This window comes from Alternaria metachromatica (genome assembly GCF_023757995.1).
Source record: "Alternaria metachromatica strain BMP 0045 chromosome Unknown scaffold_14, whole genome shotgun sequence".
Taxonomy (NCBI): domain Eukaryota; kingdom Fungi; phylum Ascomycota; class Dothideomycetes; order Pleosporales; family Pleosporaceae; genus Alternaria; species Alternaria metachromatica.
The window spans coordinates 72,268-86,587 of record NW_026055505.1 but is presented as its reverse complement, the minus strand read 5'-3'; the positions used below and the strand labels follow the sequence as shown (position 1 = coordinate 86,587).

The window sequence follows — 14,320 nt, the reverse complement described above, 5'->3', positions numbered from 1 at the left end:
GGGAGTCGCGCCTTGCCCGACCAAGGAAGGCCTTCAATCCAAACCCTACTGTCCTTCTGCGGAGCGGCTAGAGGAGGACTCCGACGATCCAGTTACGTCTAAACAGCGCCCATCGTGATAGCATGCCTTCGTCCAGCTCTCGAACACTGCAGAATTGTATGCAACGCGCTCCTGAGTTGCTTGCACTACAGACATCAGGGATCGTCTCATACGATGTCAAGCACGAAGGTCAAGCATGAAGATCAAGCACCAAGTGTTCAAGACATGCGATTAATCGCTCCGTTTGCTTGCATCTGCTACATGCTAGATACATGCTGGTCGTTGGCTCAAGAGCCTCCTACGTGGGCTCATGGTATCCCCTTGACTCATCGTCCTGCCGCTGCTGCCCTACTTCCATGCTTGCTCAAGGCGTCCTCGCCTTTCCTGCCGCCTCCGTCTACGTATGTCAGGAACCGCGTATCCCCCTGGCGTCCCTCCTGCTCGCCTATCGCCCTGCCTCGTACCCAATGTGGCTTTCTCGTGCTGGCTTCGGTACGATGTAGACCGTAGATTGGAGCGTCTGGAATTGGACGTTGTCCTAGTAGGTCGCCGTCAGAGGTTCATAAGACTGCTGTCGGTGAAAGACATCCCGGACAGGACTGATCAGTATACGTTCTTGTCTTGGGATGCTACGTCAACAATACCAATGACCTTCGGTGGTCTCTCAGCAAACCCCACTTACCCTCACGGTCAATAGGAGCCACGCAACCCCAGCAGAATCCCGGCGCTAGTGGGCCACCCAAATGGTCAACAGTACTTCACGCAGACAATAGAGGTGCTGCACGCCCCGGAAAAGCTTGCAATTGCCTGAGCTGGTTGCTACATGGCCATTGAACAATAGTATCTCCTTCTTAGGCATGAATAAGGGGTCGTCGTCAAGTACAGGTCACCGTCGCTCTCGTCTTGGCGCGGGAGCTGGGGCCTCAGGGCGCCGACTATATAAACAAGCGACTTTTGGGATCCCTCTTCTGCTCTTTGGCAACCACATCAATCTGCCCACGTCAAGAATTGTTTACAATTCTTAAAAGTCTCTTCCTTCCTCAACAACAACAACAACACCTCCAACAAGACCTTTCGGCAACCTCCCACCATCCTACACCACCAAGACCGGAACCACCACCGGCAAATACGTCACCATGTGGCGTTGCTTTGCACAAGTTGGGCCTGAGGCCGATGGAGAGGAAGTCCCTCCCCCCGCCAACGCCGGGTTCGCCCTCGAGGGACGGCGGATCCCGCCTTGGATCGAGCCACCGGCGCCGCCTCGCCCAGCAGGCGGCTTCCCTCCTCCGCCGCCTCCGCCTCCGCCACCGCCTCCCCCGCCCCCTCCACCCCCTCGGGTCTTTACCCAGTGGGAGTTGCACGGGATCCGGGGCATGGCGCTCCACAACTTCTTCGCCTCCCTCTCGCTGGCCGACCAGTACCGCTGGCGAGCCCTCCAACACAACTGAGGACGACGTGGCGGCGGACGACGACGACGACGACATGATTGGCGCAGTGTGGCCTCCTGGGGGTGCTTTTGGGTTGGGTTTGGGGAGTTTGGGCTGGGGTTGTGGTCTCTTGGGTGGTTTCTCGGCGCGCTCTGGCCGCGTATATAGTTGAATGGAGTCTCCTCGCTGCCTGCTTGTTTGCCGGTGGCGTCTTTCCGATCACATTGTATTCTGCAAACCTACTTTGTGATATGTGTATTTGGCGTGATATATCTCTACTCAAAACGCCTATGTCCACTTTATCCCTTTCACTCAAGCACCTCCCTCCCTCTTAGCATACTCATCCTGTATCTTATCTTCATACTCCCTCTCCTTGACCTTAGCATCTTCCTCCTCCGTCACATCCTGAATCCGCTTCGCATCTGCATGTCTGTGATCTTCCAGCTGTCTTCCAGACGAATCCGTTTCGAATCGCTCAACGCGCGGCGCTTCACCCGGAGCTTGATGTGTACGCTCAACACGGGTGCCGCTGGGGTCTGTGAAGGTGTGTTCGGACTTTGAGGTTGTTTGGCCGTTGATGGTTGTGCTGGATGAGGAGGTGCTGAAGGATTGGAATGTTGAGCTGGACATTGTGGTGGTGGTTGGTGGGTTGGATGTGTGATTTGGATTGTATAGTTTGATGAGTTGATGGATATGTGGCGGTATGTAGTCTGAAGTTGTTGGTGTAGGTGTTTGAGTTTTGAGGTTGTTAGGTTGTTAAACCAATTCATGGCCCGAGGTCGTGTGTTACGCGTTGTGATCTCATGAGTGACGTCATAGGGTCCAGCAACTTGACACGACAACCAACCACTTCACGACTCGACGCGACTGATCTGTCGCGTGCGCCTTTCGCATCAGGGAATTTCGCCCACATTTCCGTCATCTCGACTAGCATAGTGTAGGCAACCGTCTGGGCCGCCGACTCTACAGGAAACCTACGAACAACGCCGATGACTATACGAGCGACACCGGTACGGACCGCAATCGTGAAAACGGCAGGGACGAGAACGCAAGATACGGAGACGGAGGAATGGCTGAGATCTAATGCGTGAATTCGCGATCGCTGCGCAGAAGTCATAACGCACTTTGCAGGTCGTATGGAAAGACCTTAGGCTACTTGATTGATGCGACATTATCAACTAATATCAGATACTCAAATACGAGAAAAGAGCCCATCGCTCATCTTCAAATCCCAGCCTTCAGAGTTTGCTACATTAATTCGCTCGATTCAGCCGTGCTCTTCGTTCTATCAGAAGATTGTAACATGCACCCCTCAATATATCTCGAGGGGTCGCGGTACTCTACGAAACGGTACCAAAGGTCTTGTTGATGCTGGTTCGGGGTCGAATTCCACGAGAACGCCATTTATTCCATGCAATTCTTCTTCTTCTTTGTCAGTCTCTTCAAACCTGGGCGCACCAAACAGGTCGCAAGCTGCTCTGGAATTGAGCATGCGAACGTTGAAGATAGTTGTGTGATGTGGTTCCCATTCGATAGCTGGATAAGTGTCGAGCTTGACCAAGCGGGAGCGTAGTGGTCCGCCGCAAACAGTTGTTGTTGTTTTCCATTGATCCTATGTATGAAATCAGCACAGTCCATGCCATGGCGAGACACGAAGGACATACAGGAAGGTTGACGCAATCAGCAATGAACAAAGTGTCTACAATCAAGTCAGCTAGTGTTACAACAGGTGATCTCATCGTACCGTCAATATCTACCCCTTGACTAGTAAATTTGATCGAGAGTTTAGCACTATCTTCATATTGAAATTCGTACTTCCTCCTGAAATCCTTGACAGTCATGGCGGGCACCGTCACCACAGTATGGCTAAGTCGTCCAGCCTGCGTATGAAAGATTCCCAGTTCTTTAGGGTTCCTGGATGGCGTTACTTCGAAGCGTATTGTCTGGGTATTTTGCTGTGTCGAATCGGCTCCATATGGGGGACGGCGAAACTGCGTCGTAAGCGCATTGATGTTGGACTTGTACCCATTGACGAATCTCTGATCGGGCACGACGAAATAATCTTGCTGGTCTTGTACTTGCGAGGTTTGGCCAGTCACCACATTCACATCGTCAAGATAGATACGGATAATGTAAAGCCTTTTTGTGATGAACTTGATCCACATGGCTTCACTCTCTGTAGTTGCACAACGGTTAGCACGTTTGAGTAGATCTTCTGGTGCTCAACTCACGGCTCATGTGTAGATACAGCCCCCTGCACATTTCTTCATCAAACTGCTGTTCATTGCTGTTTCTTTGTAGAAAATGCAGAGGAAATATACCGTCGTCAGGATGTATATCGGCCAGGTCGCGGCCGGGATCGATAGATGTCCGGTGGAATTCAATTTCTAGGTGATCGTCGACTCTAATGATGTTTCCACTGCGTCGCTCACAGGAAAGCTGCGCCATGATCGCGGTGAAAGAGAAAGGGAGTAGCAGAGAGGATACCACTGAGTAGACATTTGTTCGACATGGTTTGATAACAAATAGAAAGGAATCGCCGAGAAGAAGACAGCACTTATAGCAACCACGCTTGATATGAGTAGAAGATGGCAATCGCTGGACGTAGAGGAAGGATTCGTTCTACAGAGGTGGGATGTCAATGGCTCGCTCGAGTAAGCTTCCTGTGGCAGGGCATAGTCGCGTCAGCAACAGACCTCGGTGGCATTAGTACACTCCATTGGACGTGGGAACATAATGATGGCATCGGCGTCAATATCAATATCCTCCGATGCGGCATGTCGGAGGTGGCAGAGAAGTTTGGCGGGGAACCAGCGTTCGTGCCTCATGATCGCCGGCTAATCGCGCGACACCCCTGCAAGGCTCCGCCACGCTACGCCCCTGACAGCGGCGGCCGCGACGAGCGCCAGGCACCTGCCCTCGATCATTCCACCACCAGCCCACCATGCTGCTGTCCGGTATCGCGCTGCTGGCCGGCCTTCTGTCCTCGGCCTATGCCGCAGATATTCCCGAAGTACTCGACTGCGACCTAGATGGAAGAGGAAAAGTGCCTGAAGGGTGCGAGGCGCCCATTGCACCGGTCGCAGCCGTGGTACCCGGATCGTCCTACATCGCGAAGATAGAATGCAAGGACTGCCCTTATGAGCACCCTGAAGATCACGAGGTCATAACTGGTGATAATGTGCTTGTATGTATAAGTGTCGAGCCTAAGTCCAGCATGTGCCTAAAGAGCGGTGCTAACCAGCCTGAGCGCTATAGCTTCTCAACGTAACCCTCACGCACGATAATCGCACAGTCCTCCTCAACGATCGCCCGCTATATCCCTTACCGACTATACCCACACCCTCCACCTTCCTCGTTACACGATATCGCCAAAACCTCTCCCACGCGGAACTGTACTGGGGTCTAAGCTCCGAAGACCCGTATTGTCGAGAAAGCTGGAGTGACAGAGGACGATGGTGCCACGAAGTACCTTTGACACATACCCCGCGAATGTATATCGATTATTTGTACATCACAAACCCGAGCGATAATCAAGAAGGCGATGACGCGCATGCGGAGTACTGGAGCGTTGCGCTGGACGTGATTGGGAAGTCGCGGTACCCCGACGACCCTCTTTGGAAGTTCAACAACCCGGAGCAGAAGATGCTGTGGATGCGTATTAAGGGGACACCTCTGAAAAGAGGAGACAAAGGAGGACCAGCCAAGGTCGCCGACCCGTTCGGTCAATCTACCACGGATGACCAGATCTACGAGTACCAAATCGTCGATGTGCGCCTAGTAGCTCGAGCCTACACCTTCCCTCTCAAGAAGTCTTTGACAATTTGGGGCACAATAGGTCACTTCCTCGGCAGCGATGTCTGGGAACTAGAGGGGAGTCGCTTCCTCTACCGCAAAGAAGAATGGGGATACTACGGCAAGAAAGGAACGCTTCGCGACATGTTTGGCGAATTCGTTCACTGGGAATGGTGGGGCTTGTTCTGGGTCATCTTCAGCAGCGTCGTTGGCGGCTTGTTCACCATCTTTCTTCTATGGAAGATGTATTGGTGGATTGTTGCGCAGCGCGAGCTCATGAAGTGGGACGGCATGGAGGATGTCTGGGAGAACATGAGGAGGGATAGGGTGGCTGAAGAAGAAGGCGCGCTGCTGAACGCCCACGGTGCGTACCGCGATGATCCGGATGAAGGCAGCTCCTCGAGACCACCAGCGTATGAGGATGCGTTGAAGCCGCTGCCGAGTAAACCGCTGCCTGAGAAACCTTTACCGGCGGTACCGTTGATCGATGCTTGAGCATTCCAATGTTTCGCTGCCATTTACTTTACATCTACTTACGGATATCCATCTATTCGCCATTTACGGTCTTTGTCACTTCCGTCCTTCCAATCTTTTCTACATTTTCATTCTCAAACCTGGTTCGCCAATCTATTGTCTCGCAGTACGTCACAGAGGCGTTTCGATTCGCCGCACTGCGCATTTTGAAGTCAACCAAGATCAACAGTCAACGTTTACCAAGCAACACAATACGTTGGGTTGTACAGCATCGCGCTCTGGTGGCAGCTCATATGAGATCGCCGCCAACATTGGTAAAGAGCGTTCAGCCCAGTCACAACTTCTCATGTAATCGGTATGCGTTGAGCATCACAAGAAAGACTCAAACATGAATGATATCGCGATAGCCGAGATCGTAGCTTCACAACTTGAGGTTTTGTGACACGAGTCAGGACCATGCCGTACACCGCCGAAGACACGCCTTCGGAGCGAAAATTGCGGGGGCTCAGAGCGGAGCGATAGATAGCGGCCGTTGAAGATACAAAAGGACGCAGCATGTAATCCGTAGCGCTTACAGTTGAATCCTTCGACATTAAAAGAGCGTTATAAGATCACGTGCAATTATGGTCAAGATCGCAGTCGCAGGCGGCACCGGAAGTATGCTTCCTCTCCTTCTACATATGCTTACCCCGCCTCTATCGAGACACAAGATGACACTCGTACGTTGCTAGAAATGCCGTACCTTGCTAACGCGGTCCAAAGACGTCGCAACCAACCTGCTTAAATCCACAATCGCCTCCGGCAAGCACGAAATCACCATCTTCACGCGGTCCGCCCCAACTGAACCCCACCCATCCCCCAAAGTCACCTACAAGCAAGTCGATTACACCGACATCAATGGCCTCACCACGGCTCTCCAGGGCTTCCACACTCTCCTATCCTTCTTCGTCGTGCACCTCGACACCGACAACGTTGCCCAGAAGAACCTAATCCACGCCGCCATCGCCGCAAGCGTCTCCCGCTTCGCACCCAGCGAATGGGGCATCGCAAACTACGCCGGCGTCCCCAGCTACGACAACAAAGACTACATCCGGAAGTACCTCGAAGACCTAGACGCCAAGGGTGAACTCGGATCGATGCAATACTGCCTCTTCCAACCCTCCATCTTCATGGACTACTTCGCGCATCCATACCCGCTCGAACGCGATCTCTACACCTGGCCTTTCTTCCTCGACTTCGAAAACCGACGTGCCATGGTTCTAGACGATGGAAACCAACCCATCGTCATCACCGCCATCCAAGACGACTGCGAGATCCTTGCTCGCGCGCTAGACGACACGCGTCCATGGCCGAAGATCGGTGGTATCAGGGGATGCCGCACTTCCATCAACGAATTGTTGGCTCTAGGCAAGAAGATCAGAGGCGGAGACTGGCTCGTCGAGTATGTCAAGAGCGAGGATCTAGCCAAGGGGGTATTGAAAGCGAGTTGGTTGCCGTTGATCAGTCATCCTACTGTCACGGATGATGTGAGGGAGGGGTTTAGCAAGGCATTTGTTATCATGTTCTTTGAGGCGATTAGGAGGGGGGCGTGGGATGTTAGTGATGAGTTTAATCAGCGGTTTCCCGAGTACAGGTTTATGAGTGCGGAGGAGTATTTGAGTAGGGCTTGGGAGGGGCAGCCTTAGATGGGGGTTGTTGGATACAAGATGGTGTGTATCAGGGTGAGCAGGAACGGTAGTGAATGAAGGCTTCTTCATATGGATTACTACAAGAAGAAAAGAGCAAAGTATATACAACCAACCTCTCCCTCACAAGCCCTCCCCATCTACAAAAAGTAACTCTTGATCTTGGGCAAGATTCCCGTCCAAGCAACTCCCGTCGTAGGCTCCATATTATAAATATAATCGGCCCACCACGGCCCCGCCGCCCACCAAATCCCTCCCAGCCAAACATCGCTATTCTCACCCATGTACTTGAGTCCATCCTGCAACGCAGAAATACACTGCGCATTATTCCCGCCCGCAAACTCACCAATAACACCCTGTTTCTTATTATCCTTAAGCCACTTAGTCGCAGCCTGGAGTCTCTCTTTGAAAATCGTGGCGCTAACACATGTGGCCGAAGTACCAGAGCCGTCGGTATCGAGGTACTGGTGCATTTGGTACACGAGTTTGTTCTGGGGGTCTTTCAGGTTAACCATGCTGGCGCCGTTACCAGAGCTAATCCACGTCCACGCGCCGGTCCAGCTGTTGCCCTCGGGGGTGATGTATTGTTTTGTGGCGCCTGCGGCGCGGATGCCGTCGATGGCGGCTTGGTTTAGGTCGAAGACGAGCTGTTGGTCCATGTCGTGGTATTCGTTGTTTGTGTCGAAGACTACGAGGTCGTTGTCTTTGTATTCTGCGGCCACGTTGGTCCACCACGTTTTGAACGCAGAGGTGTCGGTGATGATGTTGCCTAGGAAGCGGCCATAATTATGAGGTTGAATCATGGCATACGAGCCTTTGGAGGTTATGTGGTTTACTTGCTCGGTGAGGTTGCCGAGGTAGAGGGGGTCGAAGGCGCCGGTGAGGGAGTTGGGGGTTAGGCGCTCCATTACTGGGGGGTGTTAGGTCGTGGTCTTTGGGAAGATGTGGGATATGGGGGTTGTGTGACTTACGGAAGTTCAAACGGAACATGTTCATTCCCTCGTCCATGAACTTGTCGATGGTGTTGAGATCGTACCAGGTGTATTCTTTTCCATAGACACCTGTGAAGTTCTTCTCGCCAAATTCGGCACCAGACTCGTTGATTCCGAACCACTTCATCTTGCGAGAAGTTTGGCGTTTCTCAGCAGGAGCCGCGAAGGCGGTGCTGGCCAGAGCGGCCGCCGCCAAAAGAGTGTTGAACAGCATGGTGTGAAGGTTTGCAGAATGCTTGTACAGTCCTATGTTTCACCTGCTGGGCAAACATTACTCTTATACCACGGATAGTTCGTATGCCAATGATTCAATGTCCCACAAATGGACGGGCTTTGCCTTCCGTTCCTTCCATGGCAATGAGTGGGCCTTCATCTGATGCCAATATGAAAGTGATGGATGTGGCATCATCGTTCTGAAGCTTTGAAGCCGCGGTGCCTGATAGATTGCTTGGCCATATTAAGGGAAGCTTCAATAACCGGGATCGTGGGTCATGCGCGGTGGCTTTGCGGGGACGCAGGGGTTACGATTCGTGGGGAGGTTACAACGGCCTGTCGGCAAAGAAAAACGCTAAGATGAAACCATCGCGCCAACTGTCGAAGTTCTGCAACATGGAGAATAAGTAATCAGGTGCGTATGTGACACGATAAGTTGCGCATGATACTCCGCCAATGAATGTCATCGAAGACCGGCGTTGGCCCTTGCATGCCGAGGAAGCTTCGTTGCATAGTCCTCGCATATTAAACCTCCTTGATCCTTACCGCATTCGTCTTAGCTTCCCATCTGCCGGCTGTCTACCCACATGTGAGTCGAATCGACAGACTCCGTGTTCAGAGAGGGAAGGCGTGGGCGTGCTAAGCATCATGGGGCAAACTCTTGATTGAACGCGATGCGTGACAGCAAATCCGCTCACTGCGATGGTTTTTGATCGTCGCATCGAACGGTCTGCGGAACGCGGTGCGCATCTCCGTTTTGCATGCTGCAATCGCAGTCATAAAGGGGTGTTTAACAGTCAAGCATATAGACGAGGTTGACGCTGATCGTACCTAGAGCTTCGTCTTGCAGGAGTAGCTCACAAATGAAACTCGCCGATAGCAGAACTGTGAATCTAATCATTTCTTTGCCCGGTCATACATACGCCGAATCCCCATGCGAACATGGCCATTCATGAAGCCAAGTACTCCAATTGACTATTCGATAGGAAAAGAAACGCATAGGTTGCCTTTACCGTCTAACATTGCGCCGACCAGCGCTGGGGAAGACAGTCCTCGAAGGCGCAGCATAATTGTTCCCAGCAACACTACTGAAAGCATTACGGCTACTCCTGACGCCCGCTCGCTGCAGGTTCTCCCATTGAGGTTGGACCCGGGCAGGTGGACGGCTTGAAACAACGGAAGGCATGATAGAGGGCACCTGACCGATGCGGGAACGACTTGGGCGATATGCGGGCGGTACATCAACCGCTGCTTGGGAATAATAGGGCGCGTCTCTATTGTACAATTCTCGGGTTTGGGAAGAGCCATAGGCACTGTCGCTGGTATACGGTGAGCGTCCCTCTTCCGGGCGTATGATGAAGCCACGTGAGTTAAGATGACGTCTTTGATGCTGATGTGAGTGTGGCGTTGGTGCTAGCTCTACCAATCTGCGGCGGTGGTCCACCTTGATAGGCTCGTTCCTAGAATCGACGGGTGAATCGAAGAATGAGAGGCCGTTTAGACTGCGAGCCTCAACCCAGCCGGCCCGAGGTTGGTTCGTCCTTGACCTTCGTGACCGATAATCGCCGGAATGATCGGAACTATCCTGAAGTTCAGCGCGGCCGGGCGATGGATGGACTCGGGCCTGGTTATGACCGGTTCGGAAATAGGGACTTACTACACTCTCGATCTGATGGCCGGGATTTTGCTGGCGCCTCGGTGCTGGCGTAGTGGGGCCAAGATCCGGCATGCCGTGAGCTCTGTTTGTGTATTCGTTAGTCTGGTGGTCGCTAGAAGGATATTGACGCGCATCGACAGAGGCCGGAGATCTGTGTGGCGGCTGGTGCATGAACGAATGTCCAAGATCCAAAGGCCTCCGGTAATCAACTCGTTCGGCGTTGTGCTCATGTCGATGAGCAGGTAGTACTTGCCTATTCCTGCCATCGTTACGATAGTCCGTGTTCGTCTGCTCGCGAGGATCTTTCAGACCCAGCTCCATCCCATTGTCGCGCGACAAACCATCCATAAGACGAATGTATGAAGGCTCAGTAGGCAAATGAACCGGACGATGAGCACTGCTTTGCTTGTTCATCTTGACTGGAGATGATGCTCGGAATGTGAAGTCTGACCGGTTGTCTCGGAGAGCTACACTAGCAAGTAGCTGCGATCCTCGAACGTCAGAGGCTTGATGGGGCTGTTCTACGGGCAGCGCTCCCGACATGTACGGTGTCTCGCCGCGAAGGTCATCGTGTCCTGGGTGACGACCGATTTTAACATCTTGCCAGTGTCCGTTATCATACATTTGCACGTCTGCATCGTCCTCAAAGGACCCATCTGCTGCGGACCTGGAGCGGTCACTGGAGAACTTCTTTCGCAGACTCGGAAACATCTTGCGCATGGATTGCATCCTGGACATCGGCTTTGGTGGAGGTGGCATGGCATCTCGGCTCGAGGGATGGCCGGCTTGGGTGTTGGTGGGAAGGGGTGAATCGAGGCGTTGCCGCTTCATGGGTCGCGGGACAAAGGACCCTGAAGATGCTGTTCCCAACCGCCCAGTTGTATGAGCCGATCTACCGGCGGTATGGCTTGAGGCGGTCGTTCGCAGCTTACCGTCCGATCGTCCGCTGCGCTCAGGCGAAGCTTCGTCGCTATCGAATGCGTGAGGGTCAATGCCTTTGAAGTTAGGTACAGGCTCTAGTGCCATCGCAAAGCCGAGTTGGGCGAGTCGCTTCTGCATCCTCTCGTTTTGACTGGAGCGGTTAGCAAATGCCTCGTAGCATGGCGAATTCGGCCTACTCGACTAGCATAGGCACAAGCTTCAAGTAATGGCGAATTGCTGACTTGTTTGCCAGGAATGTTGCGAGGTCCTTTGGGTTGACATCGCGAAAATGCGCAACCTCTTCATCGAGACCCTGGAGTCGCTGAACCTCAGCTTTCATGGCTTGAAACTGATCCTTCTGCAGTCGTAGTCGCTCGTTCTCTTGCTGGAGTGTAATGACTTTCGCGTGTTCCTTGGAGGCAAGATCCTGCACACTAGCCAGTTCCTTCTCCATATTGGTTAAGGCTTCTTGAAGGGGCTTGCGGGTCGCATAGGTGTTCTGGCAGTATCGAATAAGCGCAATATACTGGAACTGATTATTGTTAGCTGGTGGCATGACCTTTGGGTGACATGACGTACGCGCAGTGCCTCCATCTCTTTTCCGCTACCATCGAGGCGGATGGGAGGCGCGGTGAACCATGCGAGCGGAATATTTGGATCGTATTCATCTTTCTTGAAGCCGCGTATCGAGAAGAGATCGCGCGGCTCACTGTCGCCTTTCTCCTTGATACAAACGGGGCAGGGTGCGTTGGGTCGCTGTCCGGCTGTATGGAAAGGCGGTCCTGTCGTGACTGTCAGCAGCTGCCTGATGTTCGGTCGCGCTTCACTTACCACCGCCCTCCAAATGACTGCTGCAGAAGACATGACAGCAACTGGCGAGGAACAGGCGCGTCACAAGGCGCTCTTTGGGGTTGATACCATCTGACAGGCCACGGACTGTCTCGTTGTGGCCTTCGTAGACATCGGCGAAGGAGGCGCAACACACCGAGCAGGCGTAGATGAAGTTGAGGGGATCAGCACCCGGCTCTGTTGGTCCCTTCTCCGACACAGCACTCATGACTGCGGTTGCGACGATGTGGAAAGAGGACAGGAGCGACGCGGGGGTGGATGGTGGGGGCAATTGGGATATGGAAGTGACGGCGAGGCAGTCGCTGTCAACAGCGCCAAGACATCAACACACGTCGTGCTTTCCTTTCTCGACGCGGTGACGGACGATAAGGAACAACAAAGGATGCGAGGTGAAGAATCGACACAAACTCACGGTGAGACACAAGAGACATGGATCAGACATTTGGACACGTGCGCTCCACCTACAACACTCCCACGCGCTCATGACAAGGGGTGTTATGAAAGTTCACTGATGGCTACACGGAAAGCATGGAAGAAATGTCTCCATATATACAGAAAACGAATCATCTTTCTCTACCTACCCAGTTCATCTTGTACTCTAAGCAAACGTCCGGCATGGGTATCTGTATCACATTAGTGTCATTCCTCCAAGACCAGATAAAAAGACCTACGCTGTGCCATATGACTGCTCGTTCTCCAGTTCGTATCGCTTGTGTCCACCAGCAAGGGTGTTGTGCAGCCCGCTCGGTAGCGGAGGCATACCACCAGGTCCCAGCACATCCTTTGCAAGCCCGGTGTTCTTCTCAAACGCGACCGCCAGTCCCTTGGCGCCTTCCTCTTTCGCCGCGACCAGCGACTTTGTGCCTGCCTCGCCAATCAGCTCCTGCTTGGGTGCTGCCGCGCTTCCTACTTCGAGCAGCGCAACCGCGTCGGACTGGGTGACTGTCGAGAGCCTGGGGTATCGTCGTCGCACGTCGCGCTTCCAGTATGGGTTCTCGGCGATATCAGCGGCAGGGAGAGTGACGGGGTCGTCGTAAGAGTTGGGGTCGAGACCGCCTGGGGGTGGGTTGCGGAATTGCGGGTTCATGGGGATACCCGTGGAGCGCTTGGGGTCGAGCGCGAAGAGCCTGTTAATCGCGGCATAGATTCCGGTAGGCTGGACGGTGTATTTCTACAAGTTTGCAGTTAGTACCCGTGTTCATAGTGGTTCTTGGCCGAAGAGGGGCGGCAAGGTAAAGGCGTATCGAGATCGGGTCGGGCTGCGTACCGAAAAGACAGTAGTCTTCACATTCTTGGCGACAGACATCTTGAGGAATTGGCCTTCCAGACAGACTGCAAGGGTGTCGATGGGTCAATGGGCCGGTGCCGTTCTGTTGCGCGTTTGGGTCGACTATCGTGACGCCTGGTGATGTTCGCGAAGCTCGAAGGATGCCAAGACGGCACTATCCGCTTTGATACTCGCGCCATTTCATTCGTCAGGTCTGTCGCGAACATCAAGAACCGCGACTACACTCGCGATCTTTCGCCTTGGCTCTGATCTCAATCATATACCAGCCTGTAGTCATTGTTTCCAACCGAACGCTCGTCCCACGTATTGGTGCTTCACGGTCCACGTGGCAGACGATGAGAGCGTTAGCGATACCTCTCGATTACCCGCCTCTGCGTGCTCAGTCTATGATCTTTGCCGGATCTGAGAAAGCATCCAGCTGGAAGCGCTGATAGTGAATGGCTTGCAGCTCCAGCTCATCACTGCCCAAGTGCTTCCTACCACCCCCTTAGCCGCAGTGAACTTATTGTGTGCCTGCTAGTTCAAGATGATATGAGCCCGCGTCTGTGCACGCGTTGTTGACTACCTAGGTATGCATGATGCAAAATCGTTCCTACCCCACTGCCGTTGCAACCGTGATTGTTGCCAGGCTTACGCGCACGATATCCGCGCCCTTCCAATTCCGAAAAAGGTGGGATGGCACGGGTCTCCGCACTAGTGTCCTCGCTTGCTGTGATATCCGCTGCACGTGATTGCGACACGGCGTTCTGCATCGATATCCGACATTAGCCGTGACACGCCGCTACGTATACCCAAGACACCCGCTCGCCGATTCTGCGACGAGAAGGGCACGAGACTACTCCACAACGCTGTTATTCTTTGTCATCGCGATGGAACTGGGATCAGGGAGGGTATTGCGGGAGCTGCGGATGGCGGTGGAGGGTGAATGAGTACTTATGTGCTTGTATTTGCACAGGATCTCGTTAGTGAAACGGTTTTGG

At 53.3% G+C, this 14,320-nt stretch overlaps 7 protein-coding genes across 7 annotated transcripts; 2 read left to right on the top strand and 5 right to left on the bottom strand.

The window, feature by feature from the left end:
- Positions 1-1,778: 1,778 nt before the first annotated feature.
- Positions 1,779-2,096, bottom strand: J4E83_006351 (uncharacterized protein; the record flags this gene model as incomplete). Its single annotated transcript, XM_049333265.1, has 1 exon — positions 1,779-2,096. The coding sequence occupies one exon, from the start codon at positions 2,094-2,096 to the stop codon at positions 1,779-1,781; it is 318 nt and encodes a 105-aa protein (XP_049187441.1).
- Positions 2,097-4,410: 2,314 nt separating this feature from the next.
- J4E83_006350 (uncharacterized protein) lies at positions 4,411-5,756 on the top strand (the record flags this gene model as incomplete). The annotated part of the gene is made up of 2 exons (XM_049333264.1): positions 4,411-4,699; positions 5,008-5,756. 2 exons carry the CDS (start codon positions 4,411-4,413, stop codon positions 5,754-5,756), a joined length of 1,038 nt encoding a protein of 345 aa, XP_049187440.1.
- A 602-nt stretch (positions 5,757-6,358) lies between these two features.
- J4E83_006349 (uncharacterized protein) lies at positions 6,359-7,420 on the top strand (the record flags this gene model as incomplete). The annotated part of the gene is made up of 2 exons (XM_049333263.1): positions 6,359-6,392; positions 6,498-7,420. The coding sequence occupies 2 exons, from the start codon at positions 6,359-6,361 to the stop codon at positions 7,418-7,420; spliced, it is 957 nt and encodes a 318-aa protein (XP_049187439.1).
- A 140-nt stretch (positions 7,421-7,560) lies between these two features.
- J4E83_006348 (uncharacterized protein) lies at positions 7,561-8,626 on the bottom strand (the record flags this gene model as incomplete). The annotated part of the gene is made up of 2 exons (XM_049333262.1): positions 7,561-8,330; positions 8,392-8,626. The coding sequence occupies 2 exons, from the start codon at positions 8,624-8,626 to the stop codon at positions 7,561-7,563; spliced, it is 1,005 nt and encodes a 334-aa protein (XP_049187438.1).
- Positions 8,627-10,136: 1,510 nt separating this feature from the next.
- Positions 10,137-11,113, bottom strand: J4E83_006347 (uncharacterized protein; the record flags this gene model as incomplete). Its single annotated transcript, XM_049333261.1, has 2 exons — positions 10,137-10,205; positions 10,532-11,113. The coding sequence occupies 2 exons, from the start codon at positions 11,111-11,113 to the stop codon at positions 10,137-10,139; spliced, it is 651 nt and encodes a 216-aa protein (XP_049187437.1).
- A 283-nt stretch (positions 11,114-11,396) lies between these two features.
- J4E83_006346 (uncharacterized protein) lies at positions 11,397-12,260 on the bottom strand (the record flags this gene model as incomplete). Its single annotated transcript, XM_049333260.1, has 3 exons — positions 11,397-11,735; positions 11,783-11,967; positions 12,077-12,260. The coding sequence occupies 3 exons, from the start codon at positions 12,258-12,260 to the stop codon at positions 11,397-11,399; spliced, it is 708 nt and encodes a 235-aa protein (XP_049187436.1).
- A 390-nt stretch (positions 12,261-12,650) lies between these two features.
- Positions 12,651-13,358, bottom strand: J4E83_006345 (uncharacterized protein; the record flags this gene model as incomplete). Its single annotated transcript, XM_049333259.1, has 3 exons — positions 12,651-12,675; positions 12,724-13,223; positions 13,320-13,358. 3 exons carry the CDS (start codon positions 13,356-13,358, stop codon positions 12,651-12,653), a joined length of 564 nt encoding a protein of 187 aa, XP_049187435.1.
- Positions 13,359-14,320: the final 962 nt, after the last annotated feature.